This window comes from Miscanthus floridulus, chromosome 1 (genome assembly GCF_019320115.1).
Source record: "Miscanthus floridulus cultivar M001 chromosome 1, ASM1932011v1, whole genome shotgun sequence".
Lineage (NCBI taxonomy): Eukaryota > Viridiplantae > Streptophyta > Magnoliopsida > Poales > Poaceae > Miscanthus > Miscanthus floridulus.
In genome coordinates, this window is record NC_089580.1 from 194,655,266 (window position 1) to 194,674,053 (window position 18,788).

The 18,788-nt window shown below is 45.4% G+C and overlaps 3 protein-coding genes across 7 annotated transcripts; 1 reads left to right on the forward strand and 2 right to left on the reverse strand.

Moving 5' to 3' along the window:
* The first annotated feature begins 944 nt into the window (after window positions 1–944).
* On the forward strand, window positions 945–3,366 carry LOC136507806 (UPF0496 protein 3-like). Of its 2 annotated transcripts, none has more exons than XM_066502416.1 (2): window positions 945–1,387; window positions 2,123–3,366. In XM_066502416.1, the coding sequence occupies exons 1-2, from the start codon at window positions 1,327–1,329 to the stop codon at window positions 3,205–3,207; spliced, it is 1,146 nt and encodes a 381-aa protein (XP_066358513.1). In that variant the 5' UTR covers window positions 945–1,326; the 3' UTR covers window positions 3,208–3,366. The 2 variants fall into 2 exon arrangements, with proteins under 2 accessions (XP_066358513.1, XP_066358516.1); XM_066502419.1 differs by having other exon boundaries at window positions 2,126–3,366.
* Window positions 3,367–3,512: 146 nt separating this feature from the next.
* On the reverse strand, window positions 3,513–6,236 carry LOC136507822 (uncharacterized). 4 transcript variants are annotated; one of them, XM_066502427.1, is made up of 6 exons: window positions 6,099–6,198; window positions 5,993–6,027; window positions 5,624–5,799; window positions 5,435–5,507; window positions 5,183–5,348; window positions 3,513–3,734 (listed from the first exon to the last, which is right to left on the reverse strand). In XM_066502427.1, the coding sequence occupies exons 3-6, from the start codon at window positions 5,775–5,777 to the stop codon at window positions 3,627–3,629; spliced, it is 501 nt and encodes a 166-aa protein (XP_066358524.1). In that variant the 5' UTR covers window positions 5,778–5,799; window positions 5,993–6,027; window positions 6,099–6,198; the 3' UTR covers window positions 3,513–3,626. The 4 variants fall into 4 exon arrangements, with proteins under 4 accessions (XP_066358524.1, XP_066358536.1, XP_066358541.1 ...); XM_066502439.1 differs by having other exon boundaries at window positions 5,624–5,795; window positions 6,099–6,193; XM_066502444.1 differs by having other exon boundaries at window positions 5,624–5,795; window positions 5,993–6,236.
* A 2,203-nt stretch (window positions 6,237–8,439) lies between these two features.
* Window positions 8,440–9,171, reverse strand: LOC136469350 (uncharacterized). Its single transcript, XM_066467575.1, has one exon. The coding sequence runs from the start codon at window positions 9,169–9,171 to the stop codon at window positions 8,440–8,442; it is 732 nt and encodes a 243-aa protein (XP_066323672.1).
* Window positions 9,172–18,788: the final 9,617 nt, after the last annotated feature.

Here is an 18,788-nt window from a genome sequence, read left to right on the forward strand (position 1 = left end):
TTTTGTAGAGGCGGTTAGGATCTCTGGACCATTTGAAGCCAAAACCCCTAATCCAGAGAAGACGGGTGTACTGGCGTGATCGGCGACCAACAGCGACGTCATTGCCCGTCACTGAAAGAGGAAAAAAAAAAAGAGTAGCGTAGCGACCACCGGGCAACCAACAGCGACGCCTGCCGCTGCCGCAGCCAAGCCATTGTCATCATGTGTGCATGATCTGCCCATGCCCAACGCGGTGTCTCTTGTGCAAGGCACTGCACTGCGCGCTGGCCACCCTTTGCCGCCGCCGAGGAGGCTTGGGATATCTGCAACCTACTGTTTCCTCCAACCATCCACAGCTCCGCACCTCCGCGTCACCTTGTGCCACAAGGTAGCGCAGGGCAAGCTTAGATCCCCGGCGCCCATCCCTCCCAGATCCTTCCCAGATCAGGAAGAAGATACGAGCGGCCGCCTGGAAAAATATCTCGGACTATCTGGCCCGCCTGCATGCGTTCTGGACCGCGCACACGGCACGCGCGCGCCCGGCCCTCCGCCGAACAGAGCGGCACGGCGAGGGCCCAGGGCTAGTCCCAGTCCCATGCCGGTGGCGTTCGCAGCTGGCGAACGAAACGCTCGGGCGGACGCGGACGCAACGCAAACCAGCCCGCGCCCGGCCGGGTGCCCCCGGCAAAACACACGTCGCGATCATGGGCGCGCCACGCGGACGCGGACGACGCGCGCCGCCAGCCCGCCACACGGACAAGCAACGGGAGCACGCACGGGGCCCGCCCGCCTGCGGGGTACGGTGGGCGCCCACTTGCCACGGCGTCGATCGTCCAGGGACCGAGCTGCGCGCGTGTCCATGCACCAGGCCGTCAGTGCCCGATCCGACGGCTCCTGTCACTGTGGAATTCTAGGACGTGCGCGTGTCGTCTGGCGTGTCTTGTTGAGTGCTGGCCAACCTCTTGTGCTTCCTTCCAAGCTTCCGCCGAATCAGACGACAGGTCTAGCTAGCGGTAGCAGCATCTGCTAGTAGCAAGCTGGAGATAGGAGGAGAGGCCGGAGACTTGTCTTGGCGCCCAATGCAAGCACGATTTCCACGGCCAGAGATATCTTGGGGCGGCGTCTTATAAGTCCTCTGCCCCTGGCTGGTCACTTCCACCGGAAGAAGAGACGCGCAGATAGCTGCTTCGCGGATCGAATCGCATCCATATATCAGTTATCAGCTGCGCTTCAGCCTGCAACAGGAAACGTACGTGCAGCCTTGTGCATCGGGCGGAACTGGTTGGGTTATCGCTCGGGTTCGTCGGAGCGCGCACACGCAGGCGCAGCTTCGTTCACCTATCGACGATGGGCGTCGCGTTCGGGTGCTTCGGAGGCTGCGTGCAGAAGAGCGACGGAGGCCGGCAAGGTACGCGCCACTGCATCGACGTTCGTGCATTGTATTCACTCAGCATTTGTCATGGACCTCATGGTGTGTGACACGTACGTAGAGTAACGCATTTGTCATGGTCATGGTCACCACGGCGGCGGAGTCAGTCGGCGCCGGTTGGCGTCGCGTTGCGTCCGTGCATGCGTGTAGCAGCACGCCAGAACACCCGTTAACAATGTTGTCGCTTCGCTTTTACACACAGCAACGCACAACCTTGTTACATTGCCATTTCTGCATTGTTAAGCAACTCAACCCGCCATTTAAAATGCACCTGTAGATATCCAATATCCATTCACGAACCCTAGCCTGTTGCACTACTAAAGGTCTCTTGACCAGGGGGAAAAATGGGTGAGCGGTGGGGCTAGAGCCCCCCCCTATCGATACTGGGCATGTGGAGCCCCCCTAAACCCTTCTTTAAAATTTTATGCATATATGTATTAGGTAGGAGGGGCTAAGGTTAAGAGAAGATAAAAAAAACCTCTATTCTTTGGTTCAGCCCCTCTTAAATTTTTTTCTGGCTTCGTCACTGGTGGTAGCATGTTCAAGTGTTTCCAAGCATGCATCCACCAGCATCATCCTCAAGGTGGCTGGCTTTAGATCGATCCTTCATTCATCATGCGTGCCTTCATCTCTGTTGTACAGTAGTATACATGAATGCAGTGCAGGCATGGCACTTGATCTCTGTTGCTAAACTGTGTTTGCGTTGGAATGCAGCAGTGCAGGACCCCAAGCCCGTGATGGAACCGTCGTCGAGCTTCGACTTCCGGGAGGAGTACACCAGCGCGTTCCGCACCGAGTCCTACAACGACTTCTGGGCGCGCGTCCTGGACATCACCCTCGCGCACGGCGCGGGGCTGGTGCCGCGCCCTGGCGGCGGCGGCGGCGGCGTCACGGCGTCCAAGCGCCTCCCCTCCTACCGCCTCTTCGCGGAGCAACTCCTCGAGCCGGACCAGCGCGCCGTCCGCGCGGCCCTCGCCTCGCCCCGCAGCGGCCAGCTCCACCCCAGCGTGCGCGACCTCCTCGCCACCTACTACAACGAGACGGCGAGCGCGTCGTTCCTGTGCAGCCACCTCCTCAGGGACATCGAGCAGATCCGCCTCCGGTACCGCCCGCTCAAGACCACGCTCCGCAAGCTCGCCAGCGACGTCGGGGTGTCCAACCTCGCCGACGTCTCCGCCGCCCTCGGCCAGCCCTTCGCCGCGCTGGCCGTGTCGCAGGGCAAGCTCCGGCAGGTGCGGCTCAGCTCCGCCGACCTGCTCAGGAGCCTCGACGCCAGCAGGAAGAAGGCGCGGCTCCGGATCAAGAGCCTCGCCCGGCTCAGGCAGCTGCTCTCGGCCTCCTTCATCACCGTCGTCGCCGCCGTGGCCGTCGTGGGCGCGTTCATCGGCGTGCACATCCTGGCCGCGTTCGCCGCGTTCCCGATGATGTCGCCAGCCTTGCTGGGCCTCTTCTCCGGCCGGTCGGTGCGGCGAGCACTGGTGCAGCTGGAGGCCGCGGCCAAGGGCACGTACATACTGAACCGGGACATGGACACCATCAGCCGCCTCGTGGCGCGGCTGCGCGACGAGGGGGAGCACATGCTGGCGCTGCTGCAGCTGTGCGTGGAGCACCGCGCCGCGGCCGGCGAGAAGGGGAGGCTGGTGCAGGAGGTGCTGAAGCAGCTGTGCAAGAACGAGGAGAGCTTTAGGCAGCAGCTGGACGACCTGGAGGAGCACCTCTTCTTGTGCTTCATGACCATCAACAAGGCCAGGAGCATGGTCATGAATTTCATAGCTGGCGCAGAGCACAACTCTAGTTGACCACAAGAAAGAAAGAAAAAAAAGTGTTTGTAGAAAGGTTATAGCTTGTGTACATACTAGTTTTATTTCTCAGTACAGGGAAAAAGAGAGCAAAAAAAGATAGGCCAAGATTTCCGAACACTAGCCATTGCACTTCTCTTCGATTTTTTCTACGCATAAGCAGCAGATTGCAACATTCGAAATAGTAACCTGACTTAGGGTTTTACTACATGCACCTGCATATGTTAAATTTCAGTATTATGAAGCTAAAAAAATCCACTCCAATGGATTTTTGAAGATCCCAGAATACAACATCACGGTGCAACTACTGGGGCAAGTATACATTTATGGCTTTACAAAACTTATGGTTTTGTAATAAATGGTAATTGAGCAAGTTTATCTGGTACACGAATGATAATCCAATGTAGTAGGGAGTAAGATCAATCAGGTGAAATTCTCCCTTCAGGTATCTTTCTCTCCACTCGGCCAGTCCTTGATGGAGGCCAGATTATGTGGGTAACCCTCCCCTGAACTAGACCTAAGGGAATCTGAAAAACAGCACAAATACAAAATAAGTCACACTGATGCAGCATAATTTGTCACTAACATATGGTATTGCTTTCTTATATATAGTTGTAATGAGTTGTCTGAACTATTGACAAAGGATGCATTCTTTGGGAAACAACCAGAAGCTCAGAATTGAAAGCCAAGAATGAATTGTGCCCAATTTATGCTTTCTCGCCATCTCCTCTACTAACTGTTCACTAGTTGTACACCATGGAGACATTTGAACCGATGATTACTGAAGAAAACCACTGTCTGTCTAAACAAGCACACAACCAAGCTCATTGGTAGCAGCTTTATAACTCAATAGTTTCATACTTGGCAGTCAATGCAACACAAGTTTTTTTCAGAAAAGGGACCAGATTTTGTTGCCAGTTCTATCGTCACAAAAGATTGCAATACAGCAACATAAATAGGAAGAAATCGCTGCAAGTTGTAGAGCCTCAAAGATTATCACCAAGGACACAAAGTGTGTGCTCCTAACCTGAGGTGCACTAATGTACTTGTCTGTTGTGCTATAGGTTGTCCTGACTGTCAAAGTTTTGCTTTATTCCCATTTTTTCAGTTTTTTTTTGCTTCTCTTTGGTAAGTGCAAGCGGTAGAGTCTTACCGCCTATGACCGGAAGGTCCCGGGTTTGAGTCGCGGTCTTCTCGCATTGCACAGGCGAGGGTAAGGCTTGCCACTAACACCCTTCCCCAGACCCCGCACAAAGCGGGAGCTCTTTGCACTGGGTATGCCCTCTTTGGTATCTAGTTCGTCTAGAGCTTGGTCCAAAGTGTTGCTTAGGAGCTTTCAGTTGCTACAACCATATGGTGTATCAATTTCATTTTCAGGCAAAAACTACAGAATAAGAAAAAATGCTTTGAAGAGGCAACGAGACAATTTATTATCTTGCTATAACTACAGATCCAATAGGCTATCAATTTAAAGGACCACAGTGCTAAATAACCATGTAAATCTGAATGTTCTAAGATATAGTACCTATAGCATTATTCTAAGAGATTCCAACAAAGATGAATGCAATACATATATTATTTAATGGTTTAATGATATTTCCAACCCAAATGCTCCACATCCACATATAGGCACCCAGTCTAACTTTAAAATGGCAGGGGATGAGGGGAGCATCTCAGCACTTTCACACAAAAGGAACACTCCAGGAGTTTCAATTTTTTTATATAAAAAAGCTAAGGCTCAGATTCTTTCGTAAGTACCATTGCTGGTCACTGGCCTTTTCAAATCACACGCACATGCCCTTCGGATTGAAACAGGCTACAACAAGATCCAACCATGGAACCAAAAATCCCCATGACCATCAGTAATCGATGCAGAGCAGGAGCATTATATGCACTAATAAGTTTCATTCAGTCAACTCGACATGAGTCAGGGCACCTGAATAAGTAGTATAGATGTCAAGAAGAACAAACTTACCGGGCCGAATGCCCTAGAATCCCAGCTACGAGCAGAGTTATCACCTTCAACCCAGCAATGACCTTCTGGGATCTTAGTGAGCTTAAGGGACCCAGGGATCTGTATCCACTCACCAGGAAGCCCAATCAACCTCTTCACAAACAACTGCTTATGATTGCTAGGGCACCTATGAGCACACGGGGAATGGTCAGCCAAGAGAACATGGAATAAGTCAGCGGCAATGACCTTTTCCCAAAATTACCCCGTCCTTACTTGAACAAAATCACATCACCATGTGAGAACTTGTACCGCTCAATGCACCTCTTTTCGGCTAAAACGAAATCACCTGGTTCCAACACCCTGGTCAGCACAAACCAGAAGACCAAACTATTTGAATATGGACTGCAGCATAACCTAGTTGTCCATTGCCCAATTGATATGTACGAATTGAAATCATAATACCTCCCCAGACGTTGCTGGCGGCGGTAAAAGTAGGATACATGGATTCGCCGGTCACCGAAGTGAAGGTCACATAACGGTCGGAAATTGAGACGCCAATTACAGCCGCCATTGCATTCCTCTTGGCTATTGACCAAAGATGGTTGTAGGTTCCCATGTTCAATTATCCGACCAACTATCTAGTCACAAGGATAAGGATAGCAACATTAAGTGAAACAAAAACCTTGAATAATACTGCAGGCCAAGGAGTGAAGCATGCAAGAACTGCGTGTGATCAGGAATCCCCCCCCCCCCCCCCCCCCCCCCCCCCCCCCCCCCCCCCCCGACACAGTCAGATTCAACTTAGAGCATGTGGAATCAATCAAGACTTACCAAACGATGGTACGGATTGGATTTACACCGATCCAGCTGAGGGGCGAGCAGACTCAGCCGCTGGAGAAGCACCGGTACTATTTAAACTACCGCAGAGTTATTACGGAGGAGACCGAGGTTGCCTCCGAAGAGGCGCCCGAGAAGAACAGCGGGGCGCCGTTGTGGTGGACGTGGTCGTCGGCGGCGCGGGGTTGGGGTTGGGTTGGAGCGCCTCTTCGGTCGGAGAAGATGGTGCGCACCCTACTTGAGGCCACACCAGCCGTCCGATCGCGCGACAACGGTGCAAATAAAAGCACGTTCTTTTGTTTCCACACGTTTGGCGATATTTAACTTTTTACCGCTGTTATCCATGGCGACTCTTGATATAGCAGCTTTAGGTTTAGCGCTACGTTTTTAGTATCGGAGAGAGAAAAACGATATACATTTGTCACTTTTACACGCGTGGCACGCCAGCTCTGCTGTCCAGCACGGATCCGAGTCAGCAGCAGGCCGATGTAAAATAACCGCCCTGCCCCTGGCGTCTATATTACCCCGCGACCCACTCCACTCTCTCCCATCCGCTCCCCTTTTCTCCTTTCTCTGGTCCGCGCGCGACGCCCACCAACCACCGCCATCGCCGCCGCCGCCCCCCACTACGAGCCATGTCCCTGTGCCATTACGCCGAGTCATCTGGAAGGGCGAGGAGTCGGGTCTAAGGTGCCTGGAGCTTCCGCATCGCCTCTGTCTGTGTGGATTCAGTAGGCGAGTTGAGCGGTTTCCTGTTGATCCCTTACCCGGATTGCGGCCTTGCTCGGGTGGTGGAGGGGCGAACCAAGAAGGATGGTGATAACCACGGGGCATCTGTACTTCAAGTGTGCGAGGAATGGGGTGAGTTCTGTGTACTGCCCATCCCCCATTATCACAGTTAGGGTTCTAACTTTGAGTTTTTTTGAAGTTTCCCAAGCTATGTTGGTACTATATATTCGAGAAGCATTACTTCAAGCAGCTAAAGGAGAAGGGCATCATCCAGGTTCGCCCCTCCAACTGGGCAGAGTTGGTGGATCATGAAGATGTTTCAGTTGACAGTCTAAAAGGTCCCGACAATAATAGGAAAGACCTGGAGCACTAGATGGAGACATTGATTTGGAAGATGAATATGTTCATTGTGTGTGTTGTATCTGTTTTTTGATCAGTTGTGATGTATGTTGCAATGAAGTGACAATGTATGGAAAATGAAAGTTGTGTTTCATGTGACAATGTATGAAAATGAAAATTATGTTTGAATGTGACAATGTGTAAATTGTGTTTCAATGTGTCTTTTGGCAGTGCCTAACTTGGTAACAAACACAAGATAGATCAACTGAAACAATTGTACATGTTAACAACAAACACAAGACAGATCAGGCACACGTTAACCATGACAGATTCAACATAATAGATCACACATAACAGATGGAACACATTAACCATAAACCAACCAACAGTGCTACATTCAGGCCATATTAAACAAAGTTGTTTAGAGGAGTTGCCATAAGTTTTGGCCACATGCAATAGTTCATGCCACTTACATAGTTCTGGCCACTTATATAAGCATGTTCTGGCCAAGGCAAGGCCTCAATTACACAAAAGAAGTCATTTTGTGGGCCTTTTACAACCAAAATGAATGTCATCCATGCTATTTTTTCACTCCATTCACTCACTTCTTCCCCTTCTTGGCTGGACTCTTCTTGGTCTTGATTGCTAGCTGCTTCTTCCTTGGAGTGAACTTTTTAGGAAGTGGATCAACAGTTACTGTTGTAGTTTCATCTAGCTCACTCATAACTTGGAGTTCATGGTATAGGTTTCTATTTGTGAAGAAATTACATCAAAATGCCCTCAATTAGACAAGTTGTAATGCTTTTTTAAGTATGACATACCTCCTAGTGCTTGTAGAGGGTGGTGATGGCGGTGGAGGCTCAACTTCAAGTGGTGGCACATCTAGGACATCCTTCTCAGCAGCAGCTATAGCTTCTTGGGCCTCCTTTGTTGCCCTAGCTGCTGCTTCTCTAGCCACTGTTGCTCTTGTCCTAGGTGTGTTTGCTCCATTTGGTGTAGGGTCTATCTTGTTCTTCTTTCTCCTAGGTCTAGGTGCTGATTTCTTGGTTCTTTTTCTATAATGCTAGTGTTAGGTATCATGGTTTGAAGGCAATAGTAATAAAAATCAGTTAGTGTGCAAATTACCTTTTCTTTGTGCTAGTCAGATGACAGCTCTAGCTTCCACTATTGTGGACATACTCACCACAGCTAGGGCATTTCACTTGTCTTGTTGCTTTGCCACTTCTCTCACTTGGAGCAAGATGTCTTTTCTTCTTCTGCCTTCCTGGTGGTCTAGTCTTCTTCGTAACTGGTGGGAACAACTTGAAGCCCTTATCCACCTCTGGCCATTGTCCTCTATCTGTTATGCTAGGAATGATCCCACAGTATGCAGCCTAGAACTTCTCAACTGAGTAGTACTTGTCCACATACTGATCTATATTGGGTTGCCTTAGGGTTGTGATGACAGCTAATGCTTGTGAGCAAGGCTTTCCAGTCAGCTGCCACTCTCTACATGTGTAGACATGTTGTGGCAGGTAGACAACATGCCTTCTAACCTCTCCATCCTTGTAAATCTCAGTCACTTCTGCTTCCTCTGGGTGCCCTTTAGTCACCTTGAGATGGCCTAAACCTCTAGAGCCTACATTGAGCTGATGGATAACTACAGGCAGCATTCTAGGAGACAGTGCATTTGCTATCTTCCTTCTCTTAGAAAAAAGAGTGAGGGTCTTCTCTCTAATGGCATCAGCCAAGCAGTGAACATGCGGGTCCTTGTGCTCCTTGATCCAGGCATTCCAACTCTCAGCTAGATTATTATTGATGTAGTCACACTTGATCTCTATGCTAAACTTGCTTCTTGCCCACAACAGGTTGTGATGTTCTTTGAGCCAATTAAGCACCTCTGGACTAGCATCTATTACCTTGTCAAAGAAGTACTTAAATTTATGGGGTGTATATGCCCTTGTTGCAGGCCACATGTTCTTAGCATAAACATCTCTTGAGTAGTACTTCTTCATGTTTTCCATCAAATGCCTGAAGCATTCCCTCTGTTCAATGTTAGGAAAAACCTTAGCCACTGCAACTTCAAGGCCCTTGCAAGCATTAGTGTAGACAGCTAGGTTCTCCATAGGTCCTATGGACTTTGAAAGGATCTTGATGTCGCCTAGAGGGGGGTGAATAGGCCTATTTAAAACAAACTCATAGCAGAAGTTAAATTCTAGGTGCGGCACTACTGTTTCCAAGGTGCCGCACTGCGGCACTGCCTCACAAAAGTGCGACACTACCGCACCTGTAGATAAGCTCAAACTACAATTCAAAAACTGCCCAAGGAAAAGTAGATCGAGCAAATTACTAATGTTTCTAGGATAGTGTAGAGCCTATTCCACCACCTGGATGTTGACGAAAGTGCATGAGCAAGTAGATCGGGACCAAACCCTAGAATCACCACAAATACAAGTATATCAATGCAAATCACAAGAACATAAGTGAGACACCGATTTATCTCGTGGTTTAGCTTGCCACTAAGGCTTACCTATGTCCACGTTGTTGAGGTTGCCACAAAGGCTTTGGGTCTCTTTTAACCCTTTCCTCGTTCTAAAGTTAAGATAATGAACTCTTGAGATGAGGGGTGATTTCACTAGCTGTTTGGGGTGATTACAAATCTCTCGAGGCTGCCACATAAGTTGGCAAGCTCCATGGGTGATGCTCTAGCCAGCTATGAGCAAAGCTCTAAGAGTAATAAACACAATCGCCAACCAAAACATGAACCTAGTACTCTAGGAGATGAAGAACAGTTAGGGTTGCTCTCTAATACAGTTTGGAGGCTCAAACTCTCTTGGATTTAGAAGGGGGTCAAAGGGAGAAGTTTGAGGGTCTTCAATGGTGAGTGAGAGAGAGCAACTCTTTTCTATTTTTGAGTGTGCTAAAGTGAGGAAGAAGAGACAGAGGGCCGTTGGGGAGGAAGGGGAAAGGTATATATATACCCCCAGCCCCCAACGGTCACCGCACCCAAGGGATCAGGTGGGACGGAGCCCACGGCCTTGAGGTCGGACGAGACGGAGCCCACAACTTTGGGCGAGACAGAACCTGCGTCCTTAGGGTCGGACAAGACGGAGCCCATGGCCTCAAGGTTGGTGTAAGGTCGAGATGGCGACTAGAGGGGGGGTGAATAATTATTTCTAAAACATAATCGTGCTGGCTAACCGAAACAAGTGTGGAATTAAATCTTTCGGTCTAACCAAGACTACACCCCTCTATTTATGTGCTCTAACATCTTGCAAAGATCCTAATTAAGTAACTAAGGTGTCGGGCTAGCTAGAGCTCACCTAATCAATTTTAGAAGAAATGTCACACAAACCTATGCCACTAATACTTTAAGCAACGAGGAGCTCCTACACATGCTAGTAAGCAAAAGCATAAAGCCAACTAAGCTCACTAGCAATGCTCAATAACAAGGCAACCAATGCCAAATTATAGAGCGTAAATACTTAGCTACACAAACTAAGCAATGTGACTAACAAGGTTATACAAACCAAATTAGTCACACAAGAGAGCTACTTCTATGCTATACAATCAAGAAGGTAATTAGTGAGCTACACAAGTAAACTAATTACAAGAGCAACTACACAAGCACAAAGTATATGAAAGTAAATACAAGCTTGTGTAAGGAGATAGCAAACCAACAGGAAGAACAATATTGACATGGTAATTTTCTCCTGAGGTTCAAGTGCTTGCCAACACGCTATGTCCCCGTTGTGTTGACCGCTCACTTGGTGGTTCGATGGCTAATTAGCATCACCCGCCAAGCCCGCACATCGAGCACCGCAAGAACCTACTTTGAAAGTGAGAGTAGCTCAATGACACGCTCAACTAGAGTTGCTCTTCGCGGCTCTCGCGGGACGAGCACAATGCCCCTCACAAAGCTCTTCTCCAGAGCACCACACAAGCTTCTTGCAGGCTTCAACGGAGACCACCACCAGGCCATCTAGGAGGTGGCAACCTCCAAGAGTAACAAGCACCATCGGCTTTTAACTCGATCACCTAGTGCCACTTGATGCAACATCATGATGCAATCGCACTAGAATCGCTCTCTCACATAATCGGATGATAACTATCAAGCATATGTGAGATGTAGGGCTCCCAAGCACTACCACACAAGCCACCAAGGCTCTAGTGTGCTCAACTCACAACCCAAGGTCGAGACCCCTTCTATTTATAGCCCCCACAAAAATAGAGCCGTTGTACCCCTTCACTAGGCACAGCTCAGGGTGACCGGACGCTCTGGTCAGATAGACCAGACGTACCCTGCCGATGCCCGGTCAATAGATGCATGCCATGTGTCGCCTCCGTTCAACCTTAGTCGCTTGATCTCAACGGTCAAGTTATGACCGGACACAGCACAGTGCCAAGACCAGACACATTTCTACCAAGTCCGGTCATTTCTAGAGAGATTCCATACACGACTGAAAGGTCCTAATAGCTAGAGGGGGTGAATAGCCTAATAAAATTTCTACAACAACACTTAACAAAATAGTTAGATAATTATGAGGCGAAGCAAGTGTTGCTCTAGCCTACTCAAAATATAAGCCACCTACCACAATTCTAGTTTAGATAGTATCTATTCACACAATAGCTATGACACTACTCTATGTTAGTGTGCTCTCAAAGGCTAACTAAAGAGCTACACCAACCAACCAAGTAAGCTCTCATAACTAGCTACACTAAAAAGCTTGACAACTAGTTTGCGGTAATGTAATGAGATTGATCAAGAAGGTTATACCGCCGTATAGATGAAGGAACCAATCAATCACAAGGATGAATAATAATGAAGACCAATCACCTCAGAATTAATGATGAACATAATGATTTTTATCGAGGTTCACTTGCTTGCCGGCAAGCTAGTTCTCATTGTGGCGATTCACTCACTTGGAGGTTCACGCGCTAATTTGCTTCACACGCCAAACCCTCAATAGGGTGCCACACAATCAACACAAGATAAGGATCACACAATCCATGAGCAATTCACTAGAGTACCTTTTGGCTCTCTGTCGGGGAAAGGTCAAGAACCCCTCACAATCACCACGATCAGAGCCGGAGACAATCACCACCCTTTGCTCGATGATCCTCACTGCTCTAAGCTGTCTAGGTGGCGGCAACCACCAAGAGTAACAAGTGAATCCCACAACGGAACACGAACACCAAGTGCCTCTAGATGCTAACACTCAAGCAATGCACTTGGATTCTCTCTCAATCTCACAAAGATGATGAATCAATGATGGAGATGAGTGGGAGGGCTTTGGCTAAGCTCATAAGGTTGTTATGTCAATGCAAATGGCCAAGAGAGTGAGCTTGACCTGGCTATGGGGCTTAAATAGAAGCCCCCATGAAATAGAGCCATTGTACCCCTTTACTGGACACAACACGGGCTGACCGGATGCTCTGGTCATGTTGACCGGACGCTGGACCTCAGCGTTCGGTCACCCAACAATAGCCACGTGTCCCGAACTCAACGGTCACTTAAGTCGATCGGACGCTGTGCTATAACTGACCAGACGCTGAGCCACCAGCGTCCGGTCATTTCTAGTAAGGTTCTAGAAACGCTTTTCGCCCACCGGACGCATCCTATCAAGCACGACCGGACCCTTCCATTGTTCGGTCAAAGACCCTAGCCTCTGAGCGTTGCCCAACAATAGGACCGGACACACCTCGCCAGCATCCGGTCACCTTGTGACCAGCGAGACTAACTCCTTTTCACCTCTAACTTCTTCACCCTTGATCAAATGTGCCAACCACCAAGTGTATCACCTTGTGCACATGTGTTAGCATATTTTCACAAACATTTTCAAGAGTGTTAGCATTTCACTAGATCCTAAATGCATATGCAATGAGTTAGAGCATCTAGTGGCACTTTGATAACCGCATTTCAATACGAGTTTCACCCTTCTCAATAGTACGGCTATCAAATCTAAATGTGATCACACTCTCTAAGTGTCTTGATCACCAAAACAAAATAGCTCCTATGGTTTATACCTTTACCTTGAGCTTTTTGTTTTTCTCTTTCTTCTTTCCAAGTCCAAGCACTTGATCATCACCATGGCATTATCATCATGCTATGATCTTCATTTGCTTCACCACTTGGAGTGTGCTACCTATCTCATGATCACTTGATAAACTAGGTTAGCACTTAGGGTTTCATCAATTCACCAAAACCAAACTAGAGCTTTTAATCTCTCCTTTTTGGTAATTGATGACAACCCTTATACAAAGATATGAAATAAAATTCAATTGAATCCATGTTGCTTGCCCAAGCATATTTACCATGTGTAAAAGATTATGGACAAGTTTTATGAACCCTAAATGGTAGCAATTGCTCCCCCTACATGTGTGCTAAGAGTTTGAATTGAAGCTTGCATATATGCTTAGATAGGAAATGTAGGAGACAATGTCTACCAAATGATGCTAATGTATAAAAGATGGACCTTTGAAGCATGATACCAATTGGAGTGCACCATTATACCATCCTTAGCATCATGGTTAGCTTTATACTACTTGAAATCATACTTTGAAAAGATACCACATGGAAAAACTTGGAAATGAAAGTTATCTAGTGATTTTATTTCATCATTCAATCTTACACTTAGCATACATCACACAAGCATGGATATCGAAATTTAAAACTTATGCCATGCAAGCAAACATATGAAATGCACATTCAAATGCACCATACAAGTTCATGAGCTTGCTCCCCCCTACTTGTGTGCTCTAATTTTTAGTTGATTCCTTTCCTTTGTCATATCTCTCCCCCTATGTCAAGTTCTCCCTTTTTGTTGTCGTTTCACTTAGTACACTAATATTCTCCCATGTACTAATATCTTTGTTGTTTCTCTCCCTATCACTTATATCTTTGTTTCTCTCCCCTTTCACTATCTTTGTGCACTTTTCTCCCCCTTTGTCATTAATGACCACAAAGACTTAAAATATAGATAGTACCACTTGTAGGGTCGAGATTATCAATGTCAATCAATAGGGTGAGGATCATTTTTTTTTCCAAATTTGGTCTAATCTAGATCATTGATCAAAGTTATTTAACTCGGTTTGATCTAAGGACAAGCTTCTTCACACCTCCAAATAAGGGTTATCTTGTACCATGTTGAGTTAAACACTTAGAGTTCATTTTCTAGATTAAACACTAGGTTTACAAGCCCACAAACATGTCATATGCTATCACTAGATCAAGTCAAGCATAGAAGCAATAGTGATACTATATAAACATCAAATTTATTTGATTTTCATGAATGAGCCTAATAAAATTGAACCACTTGAAGGTCCTAAAAAGATTGAAAATGTGACTAAATGCACTAAACATGTCCTTAGCAAGGATGTATGTTATGCTAATCAACTTTTACCTTGAATAGCTCGAAGGAGAGGCATGTCATATGAGTGGGGGTGCATCAACACATATTTGAGAAATCCAATATGTTCAACTCATTCTTTAGCTTGCAAAACCTTTTCTCATCCAATGGCTTGGTGAATATATCGGCAAGTTGATCTTCGGTGCCTACACTCTCAATACAAATGTCCCCTTTTTATTGGTGATCTCTTATAAAATAGTGGCAGATATCAATGTGCTTTGTTCTTGCATGTTGAACCGGATTGCTAGTCAACTTGATTGCACTCTCATTGTCACATAGCAGTGGCACTTTCTTGAACTTGATTCCAAAGTCACTCAAAGTGGCCTTCATCTAAAGTATTTGTGCACAACAACTACAGGCAGATATGTATTCGGCTTCAGCGGTTGATAATGCAACACTATTTTACTTCTTTGATGACCATGAAACAAGTGATCTTCCTAACAATTGACATGTGCCCGAGGTGCTCTTCCTTTCAACCTTGCATCCCGCATAGTCCGAGTCGGAGTAACCAACTAGCTCAAATTTTACTCCTTTAGGATACCATAAACCAACATTTGGTGTATGTTTCAAGTACCTCAATATTCTCTTTGTAGCCTTGAAATGACTTTCTCTTGGAGAGGCTTGAAATCTTGCACACATGCATACACTAAACATAACATCCGGCTTTGATGCGGTCACATAGAGTAGGCTTCCAATCATGGACCGATACAACTTTTGATCCACCATGTTTCCACTTGCATCACTATTCAAGTTGCCATTTGTTCCTATTGGTGTGCTAATGGCTTTACTATCAATCATTTCAAACTTCTTGATCATGTCCTTGATGTACTTGCCTTGACTTACAAATGTACCATTCTTCAATTGCTTGATTTGAAGACCAAGGAAGTAACTCAACTCTCCAATCATGGACATCTCAAACTCATTAGCCATCATTTTTCCAAACTTATCACAAAACTCTTGATTGGTTGATCCAAATATGATGTCATCAACATATATTTGCAAGACAAATAGATCTTTTCCAATCTTCTTGATGAAAAGAGTGGTATCAACCTTTTCCATTGTGAACCCTTTAGAGAGTAGAAAGTCTCTCATTCTCTCATACCATACTCTAGGAGCTTGCTTCAAGATATACAATGCCTTCTTCAACTTATATACATGGTTGGGCTTCTTGTCATCTTCAAAACCAGGAGGTTGCTCAACATATACTTCTTCATTGATGTAGCCATTGAGAAATGCACTCTTAACATCCATTTAATAGAGCTTTATGTTGTGGGCACAAGCATAGGCTAGCAAGATTCTAATTGCTTCCAATCTAGCAACCGGGGCATATGTTTCTCTAAAGTCAAGATCTTCAACTTGTGTATAACCTTATGCTACTAATCTTGCTTTGTTCCTTACTACTATCCCAACTTGATCTTGCTTGTTTCTAAAGACCCATTTGGTTCCAATCACATTGTGTCCCTTTGGTCTTTCTACCAACTCCCATACTTAATTTCTTGTGAAGTTATTCAATTCTTCATGCATAGCATTCACCCAATCAATATCCTTCAATGCTTCATCTATCTTCTTTGGTTCAATGGATGACACAAATGAGAAATACTCACAAAATAAAGCTAATCTTGATCTTGTTTGTACACCTCTTGAAATATCACCAATGATAGTGTTCAATGGATGATCCCTTGCAACATTGGTTGGTTGGAGTATTGGAACTTGATTGCTTGTACTTGCTTGATCATTGGGTTAAGATGATGTACTAGCCACTTGAACTTGTTCATTGTCATGAGATCCACTTGCACTAACTTGATTTGTATCATCTTACACATTTGAGTTAGAGAGCACTTGCACTTGATTATCTTCATCATCGTTCACTTGCCTAGGCCTTAATTCACCAATATCCATGTTCTTCATGGCATTTGAAAGTTAAATGCCTCTAACATCTTCTAAGTTCTTATTTTCTACTTGTAAACCCTTGGTTTCATCAAATTCAACATCATGAACTTCCTCAAGAGTACCACTATCCAAATTCTAAACTCTATATGCTTTACTTGTAGTGGAATAACCAAGTAGGAATCCTTCATCACATTTTTTTGTCAAACTTGCCCAATCTAGTGTTTTTCTTCAAGATATAGCATTTGCAACCAAAGACCCAAAAATATGCAACGTTGAGCTTTCTACCATTCAAGGGCTCATATGGTGTCTTCTCTTTCAATCGGTGACAATAGAGGCGGTTGCTACAATAGCAAGCCGTATTGATAGCTTCGGCCCAAAAAGATTAACTCACATTGTACTCACTAAGCATAGACCTTGCCATATCAATGACTATTCTATTCTTTCTCTCAATAAGGCTATTTGATTGTGGAGTGTACTTGGCCGATAATTGATGTCTAATTCCAAATTCATCACACAACTCATCAATTCTAGTGTTCTTGAATTCACTACCATTGTCACTTCTAACTCTCTTGATGGTTGTCTCAAACTCATTGTGAATACCTTTGACAAATGATTTGAATGTTGCAAATACATCACTTTTGTCCACTAGAAAGAATACCCAAGTGTATCTTATATAATCATCTACTATCACAAAAGCCATATTTGTTTCCACCTATACTAATGTATTGTGTTGGCCCAAACAAATCCATGTGCAATAATTCAAATGCTTTGCTAGTGCTCATCATGCTTTGCACTTGTTGTTGCATTCTTGCTCTTTATGACCAACTTGCTTGCAACTAGTGTAAAATCGACCATTGTTCTTCACAAAACTAGTCTTGTGAGGAACAAAGACTGCTTTGCCTTTCTTGGGGGTATAGCCCAATCCCTCTTTATAGAGAGAAGCTCTTTGGCTACCCAAGCACATAAGCAAGCAGTCCTCGCCACCATAAGCTTTAGCCAAGGTGTGAGTGAGCTTGTTGACCTCCTTCTTGAGGTTCTCATTCTCAACCACTAGTGAGGTGTCACAAGTGAGACCATCACTACTAGATGAGGTAGAAGTGGAAGTGCTACAAGAAGGGTCAGTAGGAGCAACAATGATAGGCATGGATAGTGATTCATCAATTATATCATAAGTTAAACCTACATTGCAAGTTTCAACATGTTTCTTTTTATTTTTCTCATCAAGCAAAGAGGAATGGGCCTTTTCAAGCTTTTTATGAGCTTTGCCAAACTTCCCATTGGCTTCCTCTAGCCTCTCATGAGATACATTGAGCTCATCAAAGGCTTGCTTAAGGTCTCTTAGTTCCTTACGCAAGCTTTTGCATTCCCTTCTCTTGATGTCAAAGTGTTCTCTAGCATCTTCTAGCATGTCAAATAATTCATCTTTAGTAGGTTCATCATTATCACTATCACTATCATTTTCATTTTCATGTTCATTTTTATCATCATGTTCTTCATCACAAGATTGTACCTTAGTGGCTTTAGCCATGAAGCATGATGAAGATTCGAAGAGAGAAGGCTTCTCATTGATAGCAATATTTGCAAAACCTTCTTCTTGGTGGTCTTGTTATCATCACTATCATCATCATCATCACTTGTGGAAGCATCACTATCCTAAGTGACTATATATGAACCACCCTTCTTCTTCTTGAATGCCATCTTGTCCTTCTTCTCTTTCTTTTCCTTCTTGTCCTTCTTGTTGTCATCATCATTGTTGCTATTGTATGGGCATTGAGCAATAAGATGATCTTTGCTTCCACACTTGAAGCACCTTCTTGACTCTTCTTTGTTATTGGATGAAGACTTCTCTCTTCTAGCATGATAGCCCTTCTTCACTATGAACTTGCCAAATCTCTTGACAAAGAGAGCTATTTTCTCATCATCATTATCATCCCAAAATTCATCTTCTTCACTTGATGTTTCTTGCTTAGCTTTGCCCTTGGATGATGTGGCATTGAATGCCACACTCTTCTTCTTCTCATCCTTCTTCTTATCTTTCTTTTCCTTCTTTTCTTCCTTCTCATCTTCATCTCTATATGTATCATCGGTCATGATGTCTCCCAACACTTGGTTTGGGGTCATGGTGTCCAAACCACTCCTCACTAGAATAGTGACCAATGTGCCAAATCTTGAAGGTAAGCATCTCAAGAACTTATGGGAGAAGTCCTTGTCCTTCACCTCTTCACCAAGTGCTTTAAGATCATTGACAAGCACTTGAAGCTTATGGAACATCTCCAGCACACTCTCATCTTCCTTCATCTTGAAGCTTGCAAACTTCTCTTTGTGGATGTATGCCTTTGCACCCTTCATGGCTTGAGTGCCCTCAAATAATTCTTCCAACTTCTTCCAAGCTTTATGTGTTATCTCAATATTCTTGATTTGCTCAAATGTTCTTTCATCAACTG

Bases quoted from the DNA above. Each gene is read 5' to 3' on its own strand.
- LOC136507822 (XM_066502444.1), bottom strand. From the start codon at position 5,777: ATGGGAACCTACAACCATCTTTGGTCAATAGCCAAGAGGAATGCAATG. The intron at 5,508-5,623 runs GTATTATGATTT...TGTTGGAACCAG, and splicing joins CGCCAGCAACGTCTGGGGAG to GTGATTTCGTTTTAGCCGAA. The intron at 3,735-5,182 runs GTAAGTTTGTTC...GCTGTTTTTCAG, and splicing joins ATTCTAGGGCATTCGGCCCG to ATTCCCTTAGGTCTAGTTCA.
- LOC136469350 (XM_066467575.1), bottom strand. From the start codon at position 9,171: ATGGAGAACCTAGCTGTCTACACTAATGCTTGCAAGGGCCTTGAAGTT.
- LOC136507806 (XM_066502416.1), top strand. From the start codon at position 1,327: ATGGGCGTCGCGTTCGGGTGCTTCGGAGGCTGCGTGCAGAAGAGCGAC. The intron at 1,388-2,122 runs GTACGCGCCACT...GTTGGAATGCAG, and splicing joins GAGCGACGGAGGCCGGCAAG to CAGTGCAGGACCCCAAGCCC.